The sequence below is a fragment of the Oxyura jamaicensis genome, chromosome 1 (genome assembly GCF_011077185.1).
Source record: "Oxyura jamaicensis isolate SHBP4307 breed ruddy duck chromosome 1, BPBGC_Ojam_1.0, whole genome shotgun sequence".
Taxonomy (NCBI): domain Eukaryota; kingdom Metazoa; phylum Chordata; class Aves; order Anseriformes; family Anatidae; genus Oxyura; species Oxyura jamaicensis.
The window spans coordinates 3,795,672-3,823,611 of NC_048893.1; the positions used below are offsets into that span (position 1 = coordinate 3,795,672).

The following is a 27,940-nucleotide window of genomic DNA, read 5'->3' on the forward strand; positions in this document are numbered from 1 at the left end:
CTACATAACCCCAAGCCGTTTCCTTGAACTTGTCTCAGAGAGGGGAAGATCTTGTGTCTAGTACCTATGCGGGCTGTTCTCAGGAGACAAGCAGGAAGAAAATGAAGCACCTGGTCTGCTTAATGGTTTTGTTCCTCATTTCTGAAGTAGGAAGCTTTGACCTCGTTATCGACGAAATCCCAGATGTGAGTATTTCCAGGCAGGGCCTAGGTCTGCCTTGCTTGCTGAAGTCCAGATCAGTTGGGGCTGGCTTCAGTGACGGCGGAATTGGGTCATTGCTTCATCATTCTGCTTGTGCCCCATGAATTCTCTTCTACTCCGAGCTGTAAATGGAATTGTTGATAATTGGTTTTCACCTGCCATTCCTAGTGTTGTTGTTTAATATTATTAAAGCCGGGATGTTATAAGCGTAACTACAATTTTCTTTCCATATTTTTAACTCAACTTTGCCTTTTTCTGGTGGTTTTAACCAGATTTAATTCAGGTGGGCTTCTATGCTGAGACCTTCAGTGTGGTTTAGATCCAGTTTCCCTGAAATAAACAGCAAACCAGCACAAAGTTATCTTTGTGGATGGGGGTTCCTGTATGGACCACGATGAACTTCAGCAAAGTTTCATATGAACTCAGTTTTTCGTTAACAGGAATTCAAATATATCGTTAAGATCCCATTGACTGTACATTTCTTAGCAGAAAGATGAGATAATTTATAGAAGAGCATGAAATTGCTTAAGACAGATAATATAATAAAAAAAAAAAAAGAAGTTCAGTTATAGTTTTGACTTGAAAGCTGGGTCTGGATTTAAACCCCTTAGACTCCGGTGAATTTATATTTGGGTGTCTACACCTATTTCCAAATGAATTGAAAACTGTTTCAAATTCAAGATTCAAGTGTGTATTGCAATATAAGAATTAGAAATATAAGAAAAAAAGAATTAATGAGAAGGGATGTTCTCTTCTTCTGTCTTCTTACAGCACTTTTCATGACACAGTGAGATTTTTATCCTGTGTTTGTGATTCCCATAAATATTCTAGAAAATGTTCTTCAAAAATATTCCAGAAAAAATAGTTCTGTGCTCCTTTCTAACCATAGATATTACATCACTTTAATATCAATCTGCTTAAACAATTTAATTTTGTGTGAAACTTTGTGTGTATGCTATCATTTAAGTTGGAGAGCAACTCATGAACTTAAATTTCTTTATTGCCAGAAATTAAACTGCTAACAAACTTTAATTAAGAGTTTTGCTGTGGTGTAAAAGACACACTTCTAATTGAATCAGTGTGGATTTGCACTTGGAAAAGACCTGATGTTCCTTTGCAGTCAGTGGGTCAAACTTAATTCCCAAGTATAAAATCAGAGACAATTTCTACTGGTCTCTAATTTCTACAATTTCTACATAAATTCTCTGAACTTGCTGTTTTAAGTGAGGTCAGTATCTGAAACATTGAAGTTAACATAGATGGACCCATTCCAATGGTAATCTGCCTCTTGCTTTTTATGGGCATTTCAGTGTATTAAATCTTACTCATTGTTTCAGAAGAAAAGGTTGTAAAATGATGGTGAAGGTCATGATGTCTTAAGAGTGTATAAAGCTAGTTGGCCACACAAGGAAACTGAATGCAGCATTTTGGTCGGAGGTAGTTTAAACCTCTGCTCTGCATGTGCACCAAGGGGATGTAAATTCCTCTTGGAACTCATAGTGCTAATCAACAACAATTCAAGTGATGAATCAAACTGTAAGACAGCAGCAACACCTTTTTCTTTCCCCTTCTTTCTCCTCTAGGAAGTGGAAAACCTGATTGACGTGGAAATCGAGGGATTCCCTCCAGTCTCCAAGACAAGAAATGGCAGGTACCAGGTACAGTACCCTGAAATGCTTCAAGAAAAGGGAATCAATAATCCCTGGGAGCTCTTCCCAGGCAGCTTGTTCCATTTCAAGGATTGTGAAAGTGCAATCAGATGGGACCTGCAAGTCCTTATATACATTGAGACCTCCACATATCTTGTTGGGAGAACAGCTACTATCCTTTCTGTAGTACCTAGCACAAGGTCTTGTTTCATACCTGAGCTCCTAAGGTAGGAACATAATACAGATAATAAGCAATGGACATATTTGTCTGATTTTGTGTGTGATATCTGTGGGGCTTTTCCATGATAAAATTGAAGGCAAGAACTTTTGACATTGGCAATGTATGTTCAAACCTTCCAGTGCTGCAGATAGTCCATTCATTCATATTTAGCGCAGGTCAAAAGAGCGCATTACAGTGTCACATAGCAAATGATCAGGTAGAGTCTGAAACCAGGGAAGAAAATTTCTTTCCAGCATGCTGATGTGTTGCAGATAATTTTACTCTGTCAGCTTCTGAAACAGAAGCATTTAAAACATTGCAGGAGTTTTCTTGTGTTTTGCATGGTAGTAATTAACAGAAACAATAACGATATCAGTTATTTAAAGATGATGACTTTTATTACACTGAATGAAAACAATGACGGTTGTAGTGGACCTTGACTTCCACCATAGCTCTGGTGTTCCCTTTCTTGAGCTTGCTCAGTACAGTAAAAACAAAAGATCTTCTTGAATGAAGTTGGATTTCCCAGCATCTTTGAAGTTAAGCCCAGGCAAACGTGATTCATCTTTAACCTAAGGCTTTTCTTTTTGAATGGGCCCTGCACAGAGTCTAAATGTAGTTTATTGAAACCTAAAGCACCCAGTACACTGCCAGAAAGATAGACGATTTTAACATAAATATGAATTAAGTCAGTTCACATTTGCCAGACCAGTATTTAAATATTGTAATGACTATCTAAGCAGAAATCCTCTCTAGCTGTATTTCTTTGGGGCATCATTTCTTTCCAAGATATCTATATTAGTGCCATATGTATTATGTTGCCTTTGTCCCCGACTTTCTAGATACATAGTGATATAGACATATGTATGCAATAATTTGCTATTCTACCAGTGTGGTGTTTTTTTTTTTTAATGATACCAGTTATTCCTTACATCCGTATATTATTTCCCATTCTTTACCTATCAAATGAGTCTTTGCAAACCAGTAGAGTGAAGGTCTCAGCTGCAGGATGAATTACCCTTGTGTTAAAAGATTAATAGATTAATAAATGAAATGAACTAGATTAATGAATGAAAATGAACTAACCAAATCCTCTCGAGACTGTAGCCTTTGGCCAACAGTGGATACACAGTTATTTATTGTCTCTCATTAGAGGAAGACAATCTTCCAAATTATTGTTTTTTCCTGCAGTGAGCTCACTAGCCCATTCGCAAGAAAACAAGAGAAGTCCTCTGCAGCCAATACTGATAGGCTATAAAGAGAAAGAACTGTTTTCTAGGCACCACATTAAGTATTTTGCTGAAAAATAAAATAAAATAAAAAGTTGTTCCCAAGTAATTCCAAAATCAATGTGTCTCAGGTATGTGAATGGTCCTTGTGAACACAGAAAGAGACCACAGAAACCCCTGATGGGCTGGAATGCAGGTAACCTTGTGAACATTTGTGTGGTGGAGCAGCACCGTTATCTCTGTTTTAGAGATAATGTCGCTTGTGTCTAGACTGCAAGGCAGGGTGTTCTGTAGCAGGCCTGGTCCTGATCCCAGCTGTCCAGAGCCTCCAACCTGTAAGATCAGATCTATTTCCCTCATTGTTCTGCCTGGTTTCATCTCCATGAGAACCAGCATAGGAAGGAAATGAGGGAAGAGAGAGAGGGTGGAAATATAGAATGATAGAAAGGTTTGTGTTGAAAAGAACCATAAAGATCATCTAATTCCAAACCCCCTGTCATAGACAGGGACACCTACTACTAGACCAAGTTGCTTAAAGCCCCATCCAACCTGTCCTTAAACAATTCTTGGGAATCAACTTGCTGGAGGCATCCCATAGATAACCTAAAACGCCCTGCAATCTCTTGTAATGCATTACCTCTGATAATGCACTTCTTCCTTAGACACCATGGCTGCTTCCTCCCTGGACAAGACAGAAGGAGCCAGAGTCAGGAGCCCTGGATAACAGGCAGTTTGAAGCACCCAATATTTAATTCATAGTAGACTGCATAGCAGTTGCAACATTCATGCACAGTGATTTGGACAAAGACCACTACTGAGGGCTAAAAATCCATAGCCTGCACAGATGTCAGGAGAAGATACCCTGAAGATAGGGCTCTGAATTGATTAAGACCAGATCCTTAGAACAGTTCCTGAGGCACTTCTTGTCTCCACCTTAATATGCATTTTACCGCACATCAGGTGTTGTGCAAGGTATTGTTTCAATGCAGTGTGGTCATCAGCAGATTTGTATGTGGTGTAAAGGAAAATATCAGCCCCAAGTCTTCATTTTAGAAATAGCATAAATCTCACGTGCCACAGAAGTCTCTTCAAAAGCCATATTTTCAGCAATCACACCAGCACTAAAACCTGAAGTGTAATTATCTACAGCTCTGTCCTCTTGACCTGTTGGAGAGGCTACACTCTGCAACCTTTGAGATCCCAGGGGGGCTGGTTGGCCCACCCCATGTCTGATCAGTAACAGAAGCTGTGGGAGTCACTGCATGTACAAGTGATAAGCCCATGTCTCCATCACTGCCTCCTCCTTTTCCTCCACCCTCACAAAAACAGTCAGGAAGGAAACATGGGCATCTTGAAAGCTTTATGTGGGTGAGAAAAGTACCACAATTAAAAATAAAAACTCCCCAATGTACTAAGGTACCACAATTAAAAAGTTTTTAAAAAATCCCCATTGTACTAATTCAAAATTGAATTTGTTTCATTAGAGGTTTGTTTACTCTTAATTAGTATCCACAGTGGTGATGTTTCCTACCCTAAGGATATCTCTAGGGACAATAGTTTTTCTTCACAGTCTGATTCTTTATCAGATGTGAAGGGTCCAGTTCATTGTACAATGATGTTTGTAGAGTTTCATGATGGATTCTGCAAGGATCAGTCCAGCCTGCTTTGCAGAGGGTATCTATAGTGCCATAAACTTCCAGAGACTGAAATCCCAGTCTGAATGTTTCAGGTGGAACCTGTACAGCTATGAAATAAGAACCTGAATGTGTTCTCAGTGAGATGGAAATCCTTCAGTCTATCTGTTGGGCTTCAAAGAATCCTTACATCACCTTATTAAAATGATCTTGCAACAACATATATCACCTCTTATGCACCCCTAGATTTTCCTGGTATATAAATTAGCTTCAAAAAAAATTACTAAATGCTTACTAAATACTAAATTACTAAATTACTAAATGTTGCAAGCCTTATATGCACCATGTGACTAAAGCAGTTATAAGCATCTTCTGTAGTTTGGAGTCCCTTTGGCTTCAAGTGCTAATTAAAACTGAGATAGGATTGTATTTTGTACTTTTTCATAATTTATCCATCAATATGTGAACTAGGCTCCTGATCATCATCAGTGAAGCCGAAGGCCTTAATTTTGTTGTCTTAATGTGTGCATCTAGTAGTGTGTGAGGTAGCACGGGGAATCCAAACCATCTTATGGGCTGTCAGATAACAAGAAAGACTTACAAGAGCCTCATGACCTCTTGAAACCCCAACTGACAGCAAGGTGGGCACCCACTCCCCTAATCGGTAGAGTCAGTGAGGTGTAGGGCAGAATTCATTCAACCAAATGAAGATATCTATTTCCAGATGAAGTGAATCACCCCATTGATTCTGAAGAGCTGAGGTTGCCCGATCATGATGATAAAACCAATGTAGACAGCTGTATTAAGCAATTATATCTTTCTCTAGAATTAGGAGAGCCAAATCCCAACCCAGGGTTGCTGCTATGAGTTTAAGTTTCAGGGAATTAAACAGAATGATTCAAGTGGACGCAAGATGTCACCACCTCTTCAGAGAAATTCCCAAATGGAAATATTCATATGGCAGGAAATAAAAACAACCACTAATGAGCATTGTTTCGGCTCATCTAAGCAATGCATGCAGAACTAACATTGCATATATAAAAGTGTATAAATTGATATAACATCAATTACATAATAGATTTTCATATAAATACATATTGCATGTAATTTGATAATATAAATAAATATTCTATAATGTAAATAAAAACAAAAAGAGCTACAAATTCCAGGGTTTTGAGGTTTTCCACTTTTCCCAAGACAAGAGATTTCGTTGTTGTTGTTGTTAAAAGCTAGGGTTTCTGCCTATGACTTTTTGCCAGCATGTTTTGTTTTCACAAAGGATGTTTTTATTCTTGAAGAAATACATATGTTCTCAAGAGCATCTTTTTTTGTTCTCTTCACATGATCAAATAAAAGAAGAGAGCTGCCTTTCTGTTTTGACAGCATCTAAGTCACAGCTGGCAGATCACATGCTCCAAGATCCCATGTATAAATACATAAAATAAGACAAAAGGAATCTGCAAAAGCAATCTGCGTCTGAGAACTCAAACTGATTCTGATCATTTCGGAAGCAGCTTTTATGTAGTTACCACTGTCCGAAACAGCCACAGTCTGTGCTCTTAGCTCTGCTGAAATATATTCTCTGTATTTTTCTTTTTAGAGAAGCACATCCGACTGGGGATATGTTGAAGATCTGGTGAGTTTTTCCTTCCTCTGTAGGAAAATATTGAACAAAGTGATTTTGTAGTTAACCATTTTTATTTATTTTTTTTGGAAATCAATCCTTTTGTTTGTTCAGTTCCTTGCTTTTACTCCTGGTTGGGTATTAACCTATTTTCTTTAAACAGCCGACTGTTTGCATAATGCTGTTTATACAACTGATCTTGGAGGGAGAAGAGTATGGTAAATATGAAGAAATAAGCAACAAATGTGATTAGACAAAGGCAGATTTTAATATACCGGTTTAATACTGTTCTGCCACTTGTTATGGTTTAACCATTTACAATACTAGACCAATATTCAATGCTTCAGGTCTTTTTTATTTACGACCTTTCTTGCAAACAGCAGGTCCCCCTTCCTCAATATGTGATGTTGAGAATTACTTTGTAACCCTTCTACGCTGAATTACACCAACGGTCTTTCCAAGGACTGGTTGTATGGTCAGAAGCAAGAAAAGTATTCCAGCTTAATAAATATATATAGAATATATTTTCTATCTGTGTCCCAAATTTATAGAGCCAATTTTTCAATTACAGGTGGAGGACGATGACAAGATAGGTCTTTACAGCTACAAAGTCCAATCCACTATAACCTCACGGTTGGCCAACACTATGATCCAAGCCAAAATGGTGAATAATGCAAAACGGTCCCAGCACATAGTGTTTGATGTACAAGTTCCCAAAGGAGCCTTTATTGACAACTTTACTATGTAAGTAGTGGGCAGATAACAGCCTTGTGCTCTAGTAGGTTTGATAATAAGGGGGAACATAGTGGGAGCAAAATATTCATGAAATCAAAACATCTCATTATTTTCCAGCTTTGGTATAATTTAAACATGCTTTCTCAATGCAGAAAGGCTCATGTCATTGTATTATCTGTCTGTCCACCTCTCTGTCCCTGGTAATTGTTGGGACATTGGCCAATGTCAACAAAATTTGACAAGAGGACAGAAGTCTCAAATAGACTACCTGTCTTGTGCAAATTGGCACCAGATCAAAGGAGAGTCCCAGATGAGAGCCCTCACTGAACAGAAAGAAGCTAGCTTGGTTCTATATCCATTCAGAGAGGTGGCAGCCAGCTGTTGGTTGGCAGACATGTACTGATCCATGTTTCTAAACAGCCAGGACATGGGTTCAAAGGATCCTGTCCAAAGGATGGGGAAGGTGGGAAAGAGGTGGGGAAGAGCAGTTCCTCCTCAGAGTACAAGGGGGCTGGTTACATGAAATAAAAAAGCAGGCAGGGAACAAAGATGCAGACCTACTGGAAAACATTAATTTGGGGTTAAACAAGAGCCTTATTAATTTATTTCCCACCAGTTTATAAAGAGATTAGATTTCACTGATGTTTTTCAAAGGTAAAAAAACAGTCACTGATGGTGAAATTGTTTCTTTTACAAACTGACTGTGTTCTGTCTCCTAGGGATGTCAATGGTATAACATTTACCAGTTCTATTCGAGAAAAATCTGAAGCCAGAAGAATGTACTCTCAAGCAAAAGCCAAAGGCAAAGCTGCTGGAATAGTGAGGTATAAGGATTTGGGCATATGGATACTGTACTGAACTTACTCATATGAGGACTAAGCTGGCCTATTCCAAGAGGAGAGAGATGAAGAGGGACCCTAGGAAGGAAAAAGGGTTGGAGAGGCAGGTTTTGGTTACCTAGAGCAACTGATAATTAACTGTCAGGGACTTAACTTGCATTTCTGCTTTCAGGTTGATAAAACATGTTGGGCTAACAGTTCCCTGGTATAGTCCACAGTTAGAATTGGATTCACCAAATGCGTAACTCTAAACCAAAACAGAAAAAAAAAAAAAAAAAAAAAAAAAAAAACTCTGTTTCTCCTTGTATTTTCTCAAAATAACACCACAGCTAACTTTACAGGAGCAATGCCTTGGATATGGAAAACTTCAAAACCGAAGTGAATGTGCCTCCAGGAACGAGGATCCAGTTTGAACTTCATTATCAGGAAATGATTCGAAGGAAACTGAGCTCCTATGAGCATGTTATCTCCATGAAGCCAGGACGCTTGGCAAAACACATGGAGGTAAATGGTGTGTGTAGGCAGCACCCCATAGGTGAATCCTCCCTGAGAAGGCAGCCAAAATTCCTGTGAGCCCTACAGCAGGACATTTCTTCTACAGCTCCTTCCTTTTATGTGGTCTTGATGCAAATAGCCTCAAGGTCACTGCACAGGCCAGCATCAGACACTTCAAGACAAGAGCTGTGTAGCCACATGAGTGAAGAGCAAATGTGTCCTGCCTCCTCCTCTCATGGTAACATGGTTGTGCATCTCCAGAGTCATGACTGACTCACGTCACAACCACATGAGCAAACAAGATTCGGTCCATATATAACTTTGTGTAAACTTTCCTTGACTAAAGGAAAACAAACAAGGTTTGCTACTTATTCAGAATAAGGGTTTTTACAATAATCCCAGCTTCATGAGATAGTGTCCTATGATAGCAGATGTTCTCTGAATGACAGTTCCTCCACAGCTGGCTGCCAAAAGATAATTAGTTTTATTCTTACTCTCTTTTTTATATTCATCCAAGGGTGTCCTCCATCATCTGTCAAGAGGCAAGATTCAGGGCTAGCTGGATATGTCCATCTGGCTGTTCTTATGGTTCTGTATCACAAATGCATTCTTCAGCTTTCCTTCTGCTTTACTTTCTGGCTTCAGCACAAGATGTAAATGAAAGTTTGCTGCTCACATTTCCTTGGTGCAGGCTGTGGTCTGTTTCAAGCTTTCCAAAGGCCTGAGTTCGTCTTACTAAAAAGGACACCATATCCTGCTTCCTAGTAGACCTACTAACTATTCAGAAACACATCCAGAAACGCCCTTATCTCAGGCCAACAGGATCACCCTGGCCATCCAACCAAAAATGAAAATAGTTTTATGTCCTGTCAATAACATTTGTAGAGAGGAAGACTCATCACCTAACATTCCTCCTGGCCTCAGTACCCAAAGCAGCACTTAGGCAGAGACATCTCATGCTTTTCTGCTTTCAGCGTATCACCCTTGACTCCTGTCCCAGTGCTTGCCACAAGGAGAGGGAATGAACATTTCCAGCAAACTCTTCTACTCTTTGGATGCATTTTTTTTTTGTCTTTCCATCATGATTTGTTTTCAGTATTGTATATCCCCACCCCAAATGAAATTAGCCCTATATTCTCAAGAGGATTCCACCCTCCTTCTGGAGTTTTCCTGGGGAGGGTTTATGGGATACCCAGTGTGTACAACACTGGCACTGCACTGTGCTAAATGTCCTCCCTTCCTGCCTCTAGGTGGATGTCCGCATTATTGAGCCTCAGGGACTTCGCTATGTACATGTTCCCAATTCCCTCGGAGATCATTTTGATGGAATCACCACCATCTCCAAGGGAGAGAAAAAGGTAACAGTCACAGAGTGTAAATAGCTTGAAAACTTCAGTTTTCACATTTGTTACTATGCAGTTATGGTATTTTTTCAAACCTGCTACACACGCAGAAAAATATGACAAAAATACAGTATTTTCATTATTGCTACCTAACTGTACATACAAGATGCTCCAATACCACTGTGAGAGCAGCACAGAAACAGTGAGTAGTCTGCCCATCTTTGCACAAAGCTTTCATTTGTAATTCTGAAAGAGCAGTACACAGGAATTGATGGATGTGAAAAAGGTAGGTGATGAATATCAAGTGGAATAACCACTCTGGAGTAACTCCATAATCTCAGTTTCAACTGAGAACATAATGGTGAATTATTTTAGGACTGCTCTTTTCCTTGACATTCTTACCCTAGCTATCTTCAGCATAGCTGTTGTGTATAGATAAACCTTCCAGAAGAAAAAATTCAAGAAACTTCTAGTGATGACTCTGATAGGGTACATCTCTTCTCACTTTTAGATAGAGATCTAACACAAGGTGTGTGACTCAGACCCCAAAATCAATTTATATTGCTATAACACTATATCAGGCCTTGATCAGGCCTATCAGGTCTGTTCCTTGATATCCAGACTCAGCTTCATGTCTCATTCACACACATTCCTAGTTTAGCAAACTAATTCAGAGCTAATGTGAACAGATATCATCAGAGAGAGTTTAATCATGAATTTGAAGGCAAATAAGTAAAACACTAATTCAGAGTAAAAGCGAACACTAATTCAGCTGCTTTTATGGCACATTCTTCTCAAGTCTGAAGGCACTGTTTGTTGTCATTATTCACCTTTATTGTCATGGCAATATTCTTAATAGCATATATAACAGTTTTATAGCAAAATATTGCCAGTAGTCCTGAGTATTCATAACATTGAAACAGAGAGGATGTTTCACATGGTCCAGAGATCTTACAGTATCAGGGAGATGCTGCACAAGCACTGAGTATGTGAGAAAGTTTGTTTCTGGATCCATTTATTATGTCTTCTTAAGAAATTTCATGTTATCTAGTCAAAGCAGAGAAATACTAACATAAAACCTGCAAAACCAGTTGCAGGACTGAAAACAATTTCTACTACTCAATTTACAGACAAATGAAAAACTCTCATTTCTTCAGAAAAAAAAAAGAAAATCAAATATTGATAAAATTATGGAGAGTTTCAACTAGGAAAATGCTAAATAAGACATCATATTACTTACTAGAAATGGTTTGCCTGTCTCTGATAGAAAGATTTGGTGCTGTAGAAATGGATCACCATGTTTGTGTCACAGTTGCTGCTACTGAATCAGCATGTCCAGGCAAACCTTAGCATAGTTTTTGTTCTGAAGTGACCACATCAATTTTTCACTTAAAACAAGTGGGTAAATAAAGAAGGAAGAAAATCTTTAGTAAAATAAGATATTTTATAAATAGCTGAACTCTTTTCATTTCAATGATCCACCTTTCACACAAAATCTGATTAACTGATGATCACGTCTCATTTCCAGGCACATGTTTCTTTCAAGCCAACGATGGCTCAACAACGAAAATGCCCCACGTGCTCTTCCACAGCAGTAGATGGAAATTTTGTGGTACAGTATGATGTGAACAGAGAAAACACGGGTGGAGAATTAGAAGTAAGTATTGTTTAACCAGGATGGGAGATCTGTGAATACACAAATTGCTGTCATTAGGCAAACTGTGCTAAACAACATCACTGTATTCCTTCTGCAGTTCAGTAGGCAGAAATGAAGCTGTGCTGGTATGTTCAGGGAGAACAGGCATGAGAGAGATCTCTGTATCCAATTGAAAGAACAGAGAGTTTTTAAGTGAGCAGAATGGATTTACTTAATTTATGATTAAGGCACGGACCTACATATAGTCAGGAGCAGATTTCTGTCTTGTCCACAAGCCAATGTCTTTCATAACTAGATGTTGAATCAGAGGACATTCATTGGAAGTTGTACCAATACATTATAAGGAGAGGGACAGAACATCACTATTTTTATCTTAACAACAGAGTTATGTGTTTGAATTATTACAGAGAACAGCCTTTTAAAAACATTTTCATTCATCCTCATGCCAGTGCCATGGTAGTTGTCCAAGAACTGGGCTCTGCTTTCCTTGATTAACAGTAAAGTTGGTATATAAAGTTGGTATAAAGTTGGAGTATAGAAGGTATAAGGCTACAAGTACAAATATGTGCAGAGCATGAAGTTAGATTTGGCCCATAAAGAGGAATAACATTTTCTGTTCTGTTGTTATGTTGAGTTTTCTGGCATTTTTAACATAGCTCACCTGACAGTGAAGCTTTTTATTTTATTTTGCAGATTTTTAATGGCTACTTTATTCACTTTTTTGCTCCGGAAAATCTTGATCCTCTGCCCAAAAACATTTTGTTTGTTATAGACGTCAGTGGCTCGATGTGGGGACTGAAAATGAAACAAGTAAGTGTTTGACTAAAAGAACCTCCTGCCAACTCTTCCCATGTGCTTTACCGTACAACTCTGTGGCAGACTGCCACTCGGAATTACCAGGCTGATCCTTTACTTGACTTTACTCTTGTCAAAAGTCTCAGTGAATTTGGTGAACATTTGGTGAATTAAGGTCTTCATGATTTTATTCATTATTTGTAATTCTCCTTTCATGTTGTAAGGAAGAGATATTGCCATCAGGATACTGATTTTAGCTCCACAGTAAAATTGTATTTGACACATCACAAAGCATTTTACAAGGACTCTGAACCCCCTTTTTTTCAAACTTCCATTGGTAAACCCTGAGAAAGTCTCAGTGCTTTCAAAAAGTTGCGGACAAATTGTTGATTGCCCACTGAACAGCAGTAAGAATGGTTTAGACAATCATTGAGACCATAAGAATGGTTTAGATAACCCATGGGTAAAAAATAATAATAAAAAAAAATGATGGTTTAGTTTGCAAAAGACTAAAGAGAGACATACTCAGCATTCAAGTATGCAAGCTGTTGTTCCAAAAGAAAAACCCAGCAACTGACATTCATGTCCACCAAGGGTAGAGTAAGATGGAATCAGATGGATTTACAGCAGGAAAGATTTATATTAAATATTAAAAAAAAAAAAAAAAAAAAAAAAAAACCTTTGTAGTGCTGAGAGGGGGAGTTTGGGGAGGCTGTAGATCATCTGTCACTGAAGATTTTTAAGAACTGGATAGACAAACATTGGTCTGGGATGATCTAGGTATATTTGAATTTGATTCAGAGCGTAATACTAAGGCTTGGCAGATTGCTTCCTTGGGGAAATCAATGCTGCAAAACAGGCTAATAGTTACTTCTGAAAATCACTTATCTTCAAACAGATGTTACCCAGCCTAAAATGACAGCATTGTGGGCAGAGCTAAATCTCCTGAGCTAGTAATTCCTTTCTCCTGGACCACAATGTCTCACAAACTGCTTCTCTCTCTCACCTCAACCTTTAACAGGTGTTAAGCAAGGATAGTTTGAGACATGTGAGTTTGTTCTTGCTAATTGCATTTTTCCTGTGTTTCACTAGAGAAAAGTTCTACTTTATGTGAGAAGTGTAGACAAGGAGAGATCTGGGAAGCAGATGCTATTTTGGATTCCAGTACTCACATTCTTATTCATCAGAGGCATCTGCTTGTAGCCACGCTAAGAAGATGCTCTCAGTAACAGGACCTTAAACTTGTCATCTCTTGAATTTCCTCTTTTCAGACCATCGAGGCCATGAAGGCAATACTGAGTGAGCTCCGTGCTGCCGATCAGTTTTCTCTTATTGACTTCAACCACAACGTCCGTTGCTGGAGAGATAATTTAGTCTCAGCCACCCCAGCACAGGTTGAAGATGCTAAGAAGTACATCCAGACAATCCATCCCAACGGGGGTATGAGGTTTTGATTGCAAGGTGCTCTCGGAAGTATCACAGGAATGGGTATCTAATACAACCTTCAGATTGGTGGAGTATTCTTAACAAAAAGTCCAATTACTGAGATGGGATAAGCATGCCCTGGGGCTAAAGGAGAGCAAGGCTTCAATTTTATTGTGTTAAGGGATGGGATGGCATCTCCTTCCACTGAATAAACTATGACAGATGTGAGCCTAGGGAGGAAGTAAAAGCTGTAGACCCTTCTTCTGCCCTGTTAGCACCACCACGATACCATGCCCCAGCAATGAGGTATGTCTGTGGCTGGTGTGTCACCTCTGCATTACTATAGCACCATAGTACAGCTATCATTAATCTACAGGGCCTACCTGCAGCCTTACAGACCCCCAGTATACATGAAAGATCATAGCCATCTCATGGCTTTGTGAAGCAATGTCTTGCACAGCGCAACTCCAGCATCCCCAAAGGCTGTCAGTTGTAGACTGTTCATAAAGTTACTATGTGCCACCCTGCACAAGCTGTTTACCCTTTTTGTGTCTTATTTCCTTGTCTGGTAAAGAGGGACAATTGCCTTTTTCAGCCTTTGGAGGCTTCATTCTGGTCCTACTGGAATTGCTTGCAGTGGGGAGGGCCCAGCTGGGGACAACAGCCTGGGGTGAAAAAGGGTATCAACATCTGGTCTCATCATGGAACTTACTGCAAAGTGTGTATGTGTGTGTATATACAAGTGTGTATACATTCATATAAGTATTCGTATGTTTCAATGTCTTGGTACAAAAAAAAGTAACATGCTGCTGAACAAACTCAAGAGCAGATGAATTACAGCAGATGAATTAAGTTGCTATTTCTACTAGAGATGTAAAGCCTAGCTGATTCTGTCAATTTCCATACGTGGTATAATTATAAATTAGAAAAATGGAGAAGGTCTGTTTAACACAATGACCCACATGCAACACCTTTCAGCTTCTGTTTCCTCAGGGAACCAGAGTGCTAGCAGATGTACCATAAGCATCACAGAGGAGGGGGTTTGCTGCCTTGATCTCAGGTCTTTGTCCATGCTAATTAATTCCATTAGAATCTCAGAACTGATCTGGATTTGACAAGAGACTCAACAAGAATCAAACCTGTTTTCTTCATTATGTCTTTGACAGGCACAAATATCAATGAAGCTCTTCTCCGAGCCACGTTCATCCTGAACGAAGCCCAAAACTTAGGCATGTTGGACCCTAACTCAGTCTCCATGATTGTACTGGTCTCCGACGGAGACCCAACAGTAGGTAAGGATCCTGCTTTAAGTGAGAAGAAAGGCCAGTGGAATTAGCCTGACAAATGCATGCAGCACATAGACACTTTGACAGTAAGTTAAAAAAAAAAAAAAAAAAAAAAAAAAAAAAGTTCCCCTTTCTTCCAATGGCTTGCTGCTCTTTTGCCAAGTGCCCAAGTGCTAGAGATGCCATGGGGCTTTGTACAGAAATTTTCAAAAGATGAGCACATTATGTTATGCAGGTTATTTACTTCTTGCAACTACAGAGATGCATGAGTCCTATAGGAGAGGTAAGCACAACAACCTTAGAGAAAATTTCCTCTTCCAGTGATCTCAGCCCACACAAATCTATTCAGTCCCAACTGTAAGACTGAAATCAGGAAAATAAGGCAGAAAGCAAATGAATTTGGGCTGAATTTGACACAGGTCCGAAGCAATCCATCAGTGCAAGATGCCCACCCATAAGACAAAGTGCCATTAAAAATAAGGTGTTTTGTTTTGGTTTGTTTTGTTTTGTTTTACTTTAAAAATAAATAAATAAATAAAAAACTTTAAATATTTTTGTTTTGTTTTAGTAAGTTGGCTTTTTAACTGTGCCAAAGGTGGCATAAGACATCGTAAATGTGACAAATCAAACCTATATGGAGATGTCTTTGTCTGCAGGAATAGGAATTCTGAGAGAAGCCTAGATGAGTTGCAATGGCAGACTCCCTGGGAAGTTAGTAAAAGCCCTGAATACACAATGAATATACCAACATATACCACAAGATAGTTCAAAGGAATTGTCTTCAGTGGAAATGATTTGTGAATCTCCGTCTGGGAGAAGCCCAAATGTCACTGTAGACAGGGTTTATCTGACTTTATTTTATGGAGGCTTGGCATCTGAGCTAGCTGTCTAGACTTTCCTCATAATTAAGAGAGAACCAGAGACACTGCAAGAGACACTCTCATTTCCACCATTGCTCAGATGGATGTCATTTTTTTGTGTGTCTCAAAGGTGAGCTCAAGCTGACTACCATCCAGAAGAATGTGAAGCAGAGCATAAAGGATGAATTCTCCCTCTTCTGCCTCGGGATTGGGTTTGATGTAGATTATGATTTCCTGCAGAGAATTGCAACTGACAACCGTGGCATGGCCCAGAGGATTTTTGGGAATCAGGAGACCTCTGCCCAAATGAAGGTGTATTTCTTGCCCATTGCCTCTGAAATCAAGGACCCAGTTTTTCTAGGAGCTCAGTGTTCCTAGTTACAATTTTTATAGCATCTATAATGCATATTTACTGTACTGCTCACTGTAGGATTTATATACTATAAAACAGTCCTAACTGAAAAATAGATCTTCTGAATTAAAATTAAGGCCAGGATTTTATCTCAGGCCACTTCAGTGCTAGAAAATGCCCACACACAAATATTAAATGCTAGTCCAAAATTTACCAGTATAAGAAAGTGCACAGTTCTAGGAGCCTCTAGCTACAAGTCTGTGAACAGCAACAAACTCTTATTTCCCTATTCTGTTTATACCCTTATTCCATTTCAATTCACTGATTTCATCAGACCTCCAATACCGCTTCTTTCCCAGGACAGGTGTGACAGGACACACTGCACAAAGTTCTCAGTTCTGGGAGCTCCGGGAGTGCAGCCCCTTAGTAGGAGATGGCTGCCACCCTTTGCATTGTTTGGGTACCTGTTTTCTCTCTCTGGTCCCATATGCTAACCCCAGCTGTGTGCAGATCCTAGTTCACATCAGGCAAGTACAACGGGATCAGCAAAAGGTAGACCGTCAGAAGTGAACAAAAGTAAGACAGAGACTTAATTTGGGGCAAGAATTAGGTGGGAAGCAGCTATGTGTCTTACACAATAGCCAAGAGCTGACCAGCCTGGTAGTTGATGTAGGCCCATATAGACCTGTGGTCAAGTTGTAGGCAGAAAACAGGTTCTGTAATAATATCCCATGGGGTTATGACCAACCTTTGATTTCCACGGCATGTGGGCCAGACCTCTGTGCCATACCCACACAGATATGTATTAAGACTTAACTATAAAGGACTCTGCATTCACTGGGACATGGAAGGTCCCCCTTGCCCACCAAGGCTCCCAGTTTTGTCACCTGCTCTCCTTTCAGTAGGAATGGCACACTTAGGAGTGTTGCTTTCAGTACAACCGACTCACTTCTCTGTCTCCTCCCATCTCAGAAATTCTACAACCAGGTCTCCACCCCACTCTTGAAGAAGATTCAGTTCAACTACCCACAGGAGTCAGTGTCAGATGTCACCCAGAGCAGCTTCCACAACTACTTTGGTGGCTCAGAGATTGTGGTGGCTGGGAAGGTGGACACAGATAACCTGCAGCACTTGGAAAGCATCGTCACAGCGACAGCAGTGAGTGAGGCTCTCTAGGATACCTGTTCTTGGGACTTGGGCTGGTTTATTCACTTGTGCATATGGTCTCCTTTTGCATACCAGAATTTTGCTCTAAGACTATGGACTCCTCCTTCATGCCTTGTGGAGGTGCAGGCGGAGATTCCCTAAGGTAGCTCTTTGTAAGGCTGAACCTCCCACTGTTGGGGAATTCTAGATGGTGGCTCTACAGGGTGATGTCCTAGTAGTGGTCTTTTATGCCTTGTGGCATGTGCAATGAGACTTTCCCCATGTTTCAGGGCTGCTCTCCCTCACGGAGCAGAATGGGGTTGGGAGGAAATACTACATTCAGCTCCTTCTTTCTGAGGAGAATCAAAATATCCACACTCTTACAGGGCTAGGGAGTCATCATTTGTTATTTGCTGCAAAAGCCAAGCACGTTCAATCTTGTTCCCAACCAAAACATAGTGTTGCTCAAGGACCTGTGGGAAAAAGGAGAAATTGGCTTCTGTTGCTCAGGAGGAATTGGACATGGAAAAGCCTGAGGGGATGATAGAGGAGCTTTGTTAAGAGCAGAGGAGAAACTGCTTCTTATTTTGGTATGCGGTAGCACCTTCTTTGGCTACTGCTAACAGCTGCTCTACTTATTTTAATCCACTGTCACTAAAAGCATCTTTAACAGAAGACCATCTTGCCACAGTTCCCTTCTCCATGGCCATCAGGCCAACACTGCTGGGACTTTCTGATCTAGAAGTAACCACGGACAGAGCCAGAGTAGGTCCTTAATGCATCCCGTGCCAAGAGGCGACAAGGAGGGAACCTCAGAGCCACCCCATTCACCTGGCTCACCCTCCATTATCTTCATTTCTCATTTATTCCATAGGCAAATGCAGAGCTTGTCATGGAAACCCTGCGAGATGTTGAAGAGCTGGATGGTTTCATGAAGAAAGACAAGTATGCAGATCCTGAATTCACTAAGAAGCTGTGGGCCTATCTGACTGTCAACCAGATGCTGGCAGAGAGGTGAGGAGAAACGTCATCTGTGGTGGGAGGGAAGGGAAGCTGGAGAGCAATCTGGTTCTCTCTGGGACCACAGGGAGATGCGTCCACTCACAGGGCTTCAAATGGGTAAGGTAAATAAATCAAAATAAAGGTAGGTGATATCTTCAGCCCCTCACACTCCTATTGTTAGCACTCACAGATATCAGGCAATAGGGTTTGAGAGAAATTAATTAGAGGAATAAGACTTAGATGCAGCTGTGGGTATGAGTGAATGAAATTAATTTCCCTTTCAGAGCCAGAGTAAGAGTTACAGACAGTTTCAGGATGAAGCCCATTGACCTTAGGAAGTCTGATGAATCCCACCTAAGGCAGAATGAGGTCTTCCATTGAGACCAAAAGATGGGACTGGACTTCTCTGAGTCCACCCCAAAGGCCACAGAAGCCAAGGATAGTTTTCTTATATAGAGCTTGTTCACATAGGTCCTCAGCCTTGCCTTCTTGCAACCTCTGGATCCTACCAGCTTGGTTATGTGATTGCTTGTGGAGGCATAATCACAGCAGTTGGCAGGCAGAGCTACTAACTATGCCGTCTGATTTATTTCCCACCCAGAAACACAGCCCCCACTGCAGCTTTGAAGAGGAACATCACCAAATCCATCCTGCAGATGTCCCTTGACCATCATATTGTCACCCCCTTCACAGCCATGCTGATAGAGAACTCTGAAAAAGATGAGATAATGCTGGCAGACCAGCCCAAAGACCCCAGAAGGGGCTGCTGCTCAGGTCAGTGTCTCAGTCTGTCCACTACTCTACCTCTCTTAGAATCATAGAATCATTAAGGTTGGAAAAGACCTTCAAGATCATCTGGTTCTACTTGTATTTTTAAAAACAACTGTGTTCATTGTTCAGTCACAGTATATGTACTTTTAGGACAGCCTGTATTTTCAGGGAAAGCTGACCAAATCTTCAGCCACTCTGAGAGCATCCTGTTGCACAAGTGCTCTTTGGAGCCATCAGATTCAGTGAGGGCTGAATGTGCTGACATTGCATTGATGAACTTTGTGATAAACCAGCTACGTCACAGATTGAATGTCTTGTTACTGGGTCAGATAAGTCTAGTTCCCCACACTGAATCAAGCTGTAGAATTGGCCAGACTGTGTCTTATCACCACTTTCATGTCTTGGAAGTTTCCCAAGGTTGTTAGCAATCAGCCACAAGCATATGTGGAATCTGAGTTGTCCTAACGATATAGAATCCCTTATTAACTAAACTTCTGGATTACTCCTTTAAATCCATCACTTCAATACATGTTCCTCCTTACGGCAACCCTAGGACTAGCCAAATAAGGTGGGGCTGGGTTGTCCTGGCATTAGATGACAGAGCCAGTCACACAGTCACACTGTTGTCACCTGTGGGTCATCCCTGTCCATCCATGTGCTCCCTGTGGAACCTAACAGCAGCTATTTTGCGCCCTCATCAGCCAGCGACTTGAAAAAGCACAACTGTTGCTGTTAGGAAAACACTACCAGTAAAAAAAGTAAAAGAAAAAAAAAAAAAGTAAAGAAAATAATAGATCGACTCCTTGAGCATCTAAGTCTAATGATTTACAATTTATTAATAAGTGGGAGAGTTTAGAATTGGCTGTGAAGGAAAGAAACAACCTACATAAGGGCCACAGGCAGCATCATCCATCCAGCATTTCACACTGAAAATGATTGTGACCTGGGGGAAACTCCGAGCACATCCAGCACGCTCAGTCCTCACACCCCTGGTTACCTATAAAGATGTCCTGATGCTGACTCAGTGAAATGAGGTTCCTATGTCTGCCAATTGTTAGTTTCTAGGTCATTTATGTGTCTTTTCAATTTTAAAGTGTGCAGCTGAGACCCAAAGAGAAATGAAATGTTTGTTACTGGGTGCTACAGCTCACGGCTATCAAACAGTTCAGCAGAGAGATGGCATGTATTACAGTGGGAATTCATTACACATGGCACCAGCCGACATTCAGATCATGTTTATTTTGATTTAGAAGATGCAAAGGACTTAAGTGATTTTATCATTGGTCTTTCAGCGTGTGACAGAATAGTCAAAACTTAACAGCACTGAAATTAGGGTCAAAACATCTGCACTCCTGAACATTAGCAGAGGATGGAACTTATCAAAGTTATATCAAAGTAGATCTGTGTTTATGATTGTGCAAAACATGCAGGCTCTACCAAAAATTTTATGTATATCAGCATAAGTATAATCTGAAGCAGACTTTTCTGTCTGTCCCTGTACAACTCTCATTAGAGCTGCACTGTCTGCATAGACAGAGACTCAGTGTCTTCCACCAGAATAACTCACTTTTCAAATGATTGGTTAACTGTTCTTCTGTCAGAACAGTCTTGTTACAAAACTGGGCTGTGCACAGGAGAGTTTCTTCATGCCTGAAAGTCTGTGGGGTTAATACGGCTTGGAAACTCCCAACGTTCTGTCCAGGTTTTAGTTCCATTATTATTTGCACTGGCTTCACGTGTGACTGTGCTAATAGAATTAACACTGGCTGAGTAAAAATGACCCATCATCTGCATTACGGGTTCAAGAGAGAGAATGCTGAGAGACATTTGGAAGATCTAGCCATGCAGGTTTAAGGTGTGACTGTCCTGCTGTTGTCCCTCTAATTCCTTTCCCCCCTGCACCCTTCAGAGCATGGCTCGCTGATGAGAACATGTGCCCCACTCTGTGTCTTGCCCAGAATATTAAAACCAAGTCTCAAGGATCATCTAAGATCACATGGCTTTATGAACTGAGTGGGAGAGAGATGACACGTTACTTTCTCTTCTCTATGGCAAAAGGAGAGAAACTTCTAGCAGAATGGGACGTGCAGGGGATTACCTTCTAAATGCTTGCACTTCTCTGCAGTCCTTTATGCACATGGGCCATCCTAGGGCATCCAGAAACAGTCATATCTATTTTCAGGCACCCCGGACTCAGGACTGAAGTCAGAACAGCTTTTTTACTGCACGCTAGACTTTAAACATGCAGTTGTTTATTTGGCAGAACACTTAAGGCATTGCTTTGAGGGCCTTGCTGAAGTGGGGCCTATTCAATAAGAGTTAAAATGTCAGGCTGCATTTTTCACCAGTAGCTTATGTGCAGCTTCATTGCACTGGTAAGCAGGTCATGTTTCTCTGGCGGTGATGCTGGAGCAAACCCATTCTAATTGTAAATAAATCTGCCTGTAGTAATAGTGTTGTGCTTGCTTTACATCGGTATAGCAACATCAGTCTCTGATCCACTGCATTACTTTCAAAATTATGCTGTTAAAATGTCTGCACTAACAAAAATCTAATTATGACTGTCGTTTAACAGGCACTTTGGGATTAACTCCAAATGCACCGAATAATAATAAAGGTATCCCAGCCTGGGCCAATGTCACAGCTGTACCAGTCAGCTTCATGCCTGAGCAAAGGAGTCCTCCAGTGTCTGCTGTGAGCATAAACAGAGGTAAAAGCTACAGCATTTCTCTGCAGAGGAGCACCAGAGAGCAGCACTCATTACCCAATAAACAAATAAAGGAAATCATCATAGTTGTTGGGCACTTTGGGAGTTCCAGCTTCTGTGACACGATGCTGAGCATCCATGAATGATTTAAAGCAGCTCTTAAACTGCAGCTGGGGCAACTGGAATAGAGTAAAATGAAACACAGCAATTTAGCAAAGGATCCTGCCTCAGACAGGACCTCTGACGAGGGAGGTGTCTATCGGCTGTCCTATTTTTCCCTGTTGAGTTTTCTGTACTGTATACAAGCTGTGTCTTAATTTAAGAGCTAGTGCACAAGAGAATAAATCAACTGCTGTGACTAGCTGATGAAGCTACTCCACAACAGTTGCAGAGGACATCAGTGTGAAAGGCACTCGATACAGCCCTTGCTGAAGGTCTGTGCATGGTACAACCATGGATGTCCCACATCACAACCACCTCCATCACATTCTTGCAGATCCATATAGCACCCAAGGATTAAGCTTTTCTTTATAAAATATTGAGTCATTTTGACTTGGAATAAATGAATCTGTAAAAACATGACCTAAATTACAAGAGGGAGACTATTTTAGACCCCAATAGGATCCCAGTGATCCCATCTGCTGCTGCCTGCTTCCCCAAGGCTGAGGCTTTCACTGAGTTTGCAAGCAGCTTCACTGCAGCAGCAAAGCCAACGTAAAATTACTACCGTTGTAAATGACAGCATGAATGCTCTGTGGTAGATAAAAATCTCTGAATGTGCTGGTGGCGGACGGATCCTGTTAACACTTGGGCCTTTGCCGCAGTTCAGTGCCTTTTTACACAAACCAGCTGGGGAAACCACTGCCTATAAAAGCTGTATTACTACAATAACTCTGTGACTATGCCTGTGTGCGAATGGGTGTATTTACAGAGCTATCAAACAAAGAGCTATCAAACCCCTTCCCAGCATAGATCAAGGGTTAATCTGAGATTTAGAGATAGTCAAGGAACTGCTTGGAAAAGAAGGGGAATGAGGCAAAGTTACCTGCCCATCTTACACAAGTATTTTGCACTGGAAATTCTTTGTGTTCTGGGGAATATTGATCGGAATGGGCCATGGATCAAGCTGAAGAAGATAAAGGAGCTGGTAAGAATAATGAAAAAAAGATTGAGGACTCTATTCAATAAATGTAGTATATTCAAAAAAATCAATATATTTAAAAGCTCCTTCACCCCCTGAAAGTTACCTGTTACCACTTTCTGCTAAGAGAATCCTGGCCAAGGGTCTAGGATTTGCCGAGTGCACAGGAAGAGTTAAATGATTCCAAAACATGAGGAACACCAGTAAACGAATGGAAGCTGGCCAGGATATCCCTGTAGGCAATGAGCAGAAGGATGAATGTCTCTGAATGTTGACAGGGAGATGGTCAGATAGCAACCACCACCAAACCACCAAGAGCTGAGCAGTGCTTGTGTCCTCCAGGACAGGTATTGGCCTGCTTATCACACCTCTTTCTTTTTTTTTTCTGTTTCAGTGGACAACGACCCACATTTCATCATATACCTGCCCAAGAGCCAGAGGAACATCTGCTTTAATATCAACTCAGAGCCTGGAGATATCCTCAACTTGGTTTCTGATCGTGGTACTGGTAAGGGAATTAAAAGTACAGTTTACATTACGTCACACTTTTCATCCCTCAGGTCTGTAAGGTGTTGAAAGGGAACAGGGAAAATACCTACTAGGCAGATGCACAGTGACAGGAGAATGGCCAGCAGACTGAGGGAAGTGGTTATGTCCATCCACATCTGGATTATTGAGTCCAATTTGAGGGTTGCCAGTACAATAAATAAATAAATAAATAAATAAATTGATAAACTGGACCAAAGTCGGTGGTGGCCACAGAGATGTTTTTGGGGCTGGAACACAGGACGTACAGGGAGGGGCTGACAGAGCTTGGGTTGGTCATTTTTTTATTTTATTTTTTAAAAAAGTACTCAAAGTCTCAAGGTGAATCTTGTTGCTGTCTACAACCACCTAATCAGAAGGTAGATATGCAGCCAGACAGTTCTCGGAGTTGCATAGCAAAAGCACAAGAAGCAACAGAAGCCAATTGCAACATATCAAGTTCACATTAGAGATTAAATACTAGGAAAAAATCACCATAAGGATGGCCAAATACTGTAAAGGGGACAAGATAGGTGAGGAAATCTCCATCATTAAAGATATAATACACTAAACTGAGCAAGACCCTGTGCAACCCAATCTAGCTGGACCTGCTTTGAATAGGGGATTGGACTATAGCACTCTAGAAATCCATTCAGAACACAAATTGTTCTGCAATTTTTGCCTTGTTGCTTGCCCTCATTAAACACAAATGACTCACATACCATTAAGGTCACTCCTGATCCACATTAAAGCAGAGGCACAGGTTTCTAGGGTACTTTCACCACAAGCAGAGGTTAGAACCTAGCTCCTGGCATCCAGTTTTCTGCCTGCATTCTCCAAATGGTGGGGGCTTAGAACAGTTTAGGGTGAATCTTCTTGTCTTCATGTGCTCACCTTCCCAATAACCAGGGTTTGCCTATTGAAGCTTTTCTTCAGAAGGATGAAAATGATTGGGAAATCCTTCTACTGCCTGTCCCCCTCACCTGTCACACAACGGACTGAATGGTTTATGAATCGACTCAATACAAGCAACACCTGACATAAATTCCCACCAGATTAATATGCCAAGGGGTGAATAGTAGCATCAGGAGGTGATCTGATAAGTTCTTTGCTTGTTAGAAGGGGTCAGAGGGGGGTCCCACTTCTGCTGATCCCATGGAATTCCCTGCTGACAACAGAATCTCAAGTCTCTAGGTTGTGCTCCAACACTTAGGCAACATCCCCTGCTCTGCTCTTCACAGGAGTTGTTGTCAATGGGCAGCTAATTGGGGCCAAGAAGGCAGAGAATAAGAAACTCAACACCTACTTCGGCAAAATTGGGTTCTATTTCAAAAACAAAGGCCTGAAAGTGGAGATCAACACAGAAACAATAACACTGAAGGATGGATCTTACAGCATCGCACTGACCTGGTCTGACACAGGACACATCATTCGGAAACAGTAAGTTCCTGAGCATTTGTTGGCTGCCCCGTGGAGACTGCAACACAACATTGGGTTTTCCCACCCATGGGTGGGATCCAGGCTGCAAGGTGCCTACAGTTGGCTGTGTGCATCTTAGCTAGATGTCTGAGATCTCAGTATGAAGATTATGAATTTAATGAAGATTAGGCAGCATGGCCAAGGGAATTATTAAATTCATTAAGAATAAATATGAAGAGCTGAATTTCTCTCTCTGCTGCTGGCTGTATTAACAAAGACCAAGATTCAGTTACCTGACCATAAGCACCTCAAGTTATCTGAGTTACCCAAGGGACTCCTGATATACACAGATAGATGGGAGATGACCCACAACAGCCAGGAGAACTTCACCTGCAGATTAACAGTTGGCAGCAAAACTGGATGCCCTCCAGCACTGGACACCTGTGTAGGCAGCAGGTTCACTTCTTAAATCTCCATTCTTTGCTTAGATTTGTAGGGCAGGATTTGGTTGCCTGAACGTGGTCATGAAGTATCATATTAGACGCTGTCCTGCCAAACCTCTGGGACCACTCCCAGGATTATGGGTTTCTCTTGGGGCCTGTCCTACCTGCCAGCCCCATGCAGTTGCTTCAGATGTTCCAAAGCATCTCAAGAGGCCTGAGAGCTTATGTGTGGGCAGCTGAACTGAGACATATTTTTGTTTTGTCTCTGCTAGACTTCTCATATCGGTGAAGAAGGAAAGCAACATCACTATCACCGTGGGCGAGGAAATGTCCTTCATGGTTCTGCTGCACCGTGTGTGGAAGAATCACCCAGTTAACGTTGACTTCCTGGGAATCTACATCCCCCCTGAAAACCAGTTGTCTCCTGAAGCACATGGGCTGATAGGTAAGGGCTGCGTGCTGGGTGCTGGGAAGAGTGGGACAATAGGAAGGGTTTTTGCTAGATCTTTGAGTGAATCAGCCATCTCTGCGTCCTGATGAGGAAGGCATGAAAAGCATTCAACTAGGAAATGGGAGAGATTCCTGTAACGTGTCCTGGAAGCTCTAAGGACACTGTGGGACATCAGGGGTCAGGAGATAATTCCTCATCCTGGCTGCAGAAGGTGTTTTCATGAAAGGCCTACTAGCCTTGGTGACATTGTCACAGGGCTTTCCCAGCCTGGCTAATCTGTTGAGTTGAAAACAAGCCTGAAACAAATGCCTCAAACCTTCTTTCTGAGAGGTCTGTGCAAAAGTTTGTAATTCAGCTCTCCCTTTTCCGGCAATAGTATAAAACAAAAGCCAAGGGCTTGATTCATAGGGAAAAAGAGCCTTCAAAGCCCTGGACCCACCCAGGGCTCCTTTTAAGATGTGGGAACCCAGTGCAGCAGAAGTGGTTTTCCCTTCACAGCTCCAGTCTGCTTAAGCAGAGGTTTGCTGCCTGAGAAGCAGAGCTTTTTACCCCCTGTGTGGGTGATCCTATAGAGCTGGAGATGCGATGCTGTCATCCATGCAGGAGTGGTTTGCCTGCTGCAGCTAGTCTGGATTTTCAGAAGTGCCCAGCAACAGCTTACATTACAGCCACGGAGGTTAGGACATGCAAAGAGCTTTGAATCTCTGTTTGATCAGGTCAGTTTGCATCTGAACCAGAAGTGTATATCCACCACCAAAGGCCTGGACAAATTCCAGAGAAACCACAAGCCACCATGGAAGTGAAAGGAAACAAGCTCACTGTTACCAGGTAGGCATAATGTGCTTTTTTGCTCTTCCTAAACTTTTCTTTTTAATGACATCACTGACTGCAGGCTTAATAAAGGATCTTGAGGGGAAAAAAAATCCCTCTATTTTCGCTCTGCTAACCAATAATCTGGCTTTAGTTTTTGGCAAGACACTGGGGACAGTAATGTAAGTTGGGTTCTTTGGTATTTGTACCTGGGCATGAGCAGTCCTGGCCATATAGCTGCCCATCATCTGACCTTGGACAGGCTGTGTAAAAGTGCCTGGGATGCCCACAAGTAGCCCACGCAGTCACAGAACCATAAAATTCATTGCATTTGTGGTTTCCTCTCTGTCAGGGAAGGCACGCAAGTCACCACTTTGCAGTGCCATGAGCAAGCAGGATTAACGATGTCTTCTTATCTACTTGTCATGCCCTGACCTTCATTTTGGGCGGCCTCTTCCTCACAGGGGACTGCAGAAGGACTACAGGACAGACCGCGTGTTTGGGACTAACGTGCAGTGCTGGTTCGTGCACAACAGCGGGAAAGGTTTCATAGATGGGCATTACAAAGATTACCTCGTCCCCCACCTGTACAGCTTTTTGAAGAAACCCTGAATGCTCAAGCTCTAAACCAGTTTATTACCAAAAAAAATCTCTGCTTCTTCACACCCAGAACAGCAGTTGTCAGCCTGCCAAGCCGGATTGACCAGAGGTGACTTCACCAATTCTTTTATAAATGATCAGTGTTTCAAATGTAACTCCCTTTTCTGTTAAAAATAAATAGATCTATAATAAAGTGACATGCTGGAGGGTAGTAGGTATCTTGTACCTAACCATGTTTGATTTGGTGTATATTAAACTTCATTAAAAATTTTAACTACTTTGTAATATACATTTCATAATAGACATGTAACAGCATTGTGACTTCCGTAGTGTGGGTAACACACACAGCCAGATGTAGAACTTATGTTTTTGCCTTCTCAAAGCACTGGGAAAATGTAAGTTCAAAGACTGCTGGACTATAACTAAGAGAAAATGAATGAGGGTTCTGGAATAGGTGTCCTAAGGAATCTCTAATCTTTAAGGATAAGTTAACCAGTGGTCAGAAGTGTCCTTGAAATGGCTGATGGTGCCATATCACAAGAAAACAAGCTAGATGAGCCCAAAATATGTTCCAGACTTTT

At 41.2% G+C, this 27,940-nt stretch overlaps 1 protein-coding gene across 1 annotated transcript; it reads left to right on the forward strand.

Annotated features, from left to right (window-relative positions):
- ITIH2 (inter-alpha-trypsin inhibitor heavy chain 2) lies at positions 1–27,556 on the forward strand. Its single transcript, XM_035338222.1, has 21 exons — positions 1–185; positions 1,785–1,859; positions 6,534–6,569; positions 7,129–7,301; positions 8,012–8,116; positions 8,473–8,635; positions 9,877–9,984; positions 11,498–11,626; positions 12,320–12,436; positions 13,693–13,861; positions 15,013–15,138; positions 16,123–16,304; positions 17,317–17,502; positions 18,365–18,504; positions 19,094–19,266; positions 21,839–21,973; positions 23,506–23,619; positions 24,878–25,076; positions 25,771–25,943; positions 26,666–26,777; positions 27,224–27,556. Exons 1-21 carry the CDS (start codon positions 102–104, stop codon positions 27,369–27,371), a joined length of 2,847 nt encoding a protein of 948 aa, XP_035194113.1. The 5' UTR covers positions 1–101; the 3' UTR covers positions 27,372–27,556.
- The last annotated feature ends 384 nt before the right edge of the window (positions 27,557–27,940 follow it).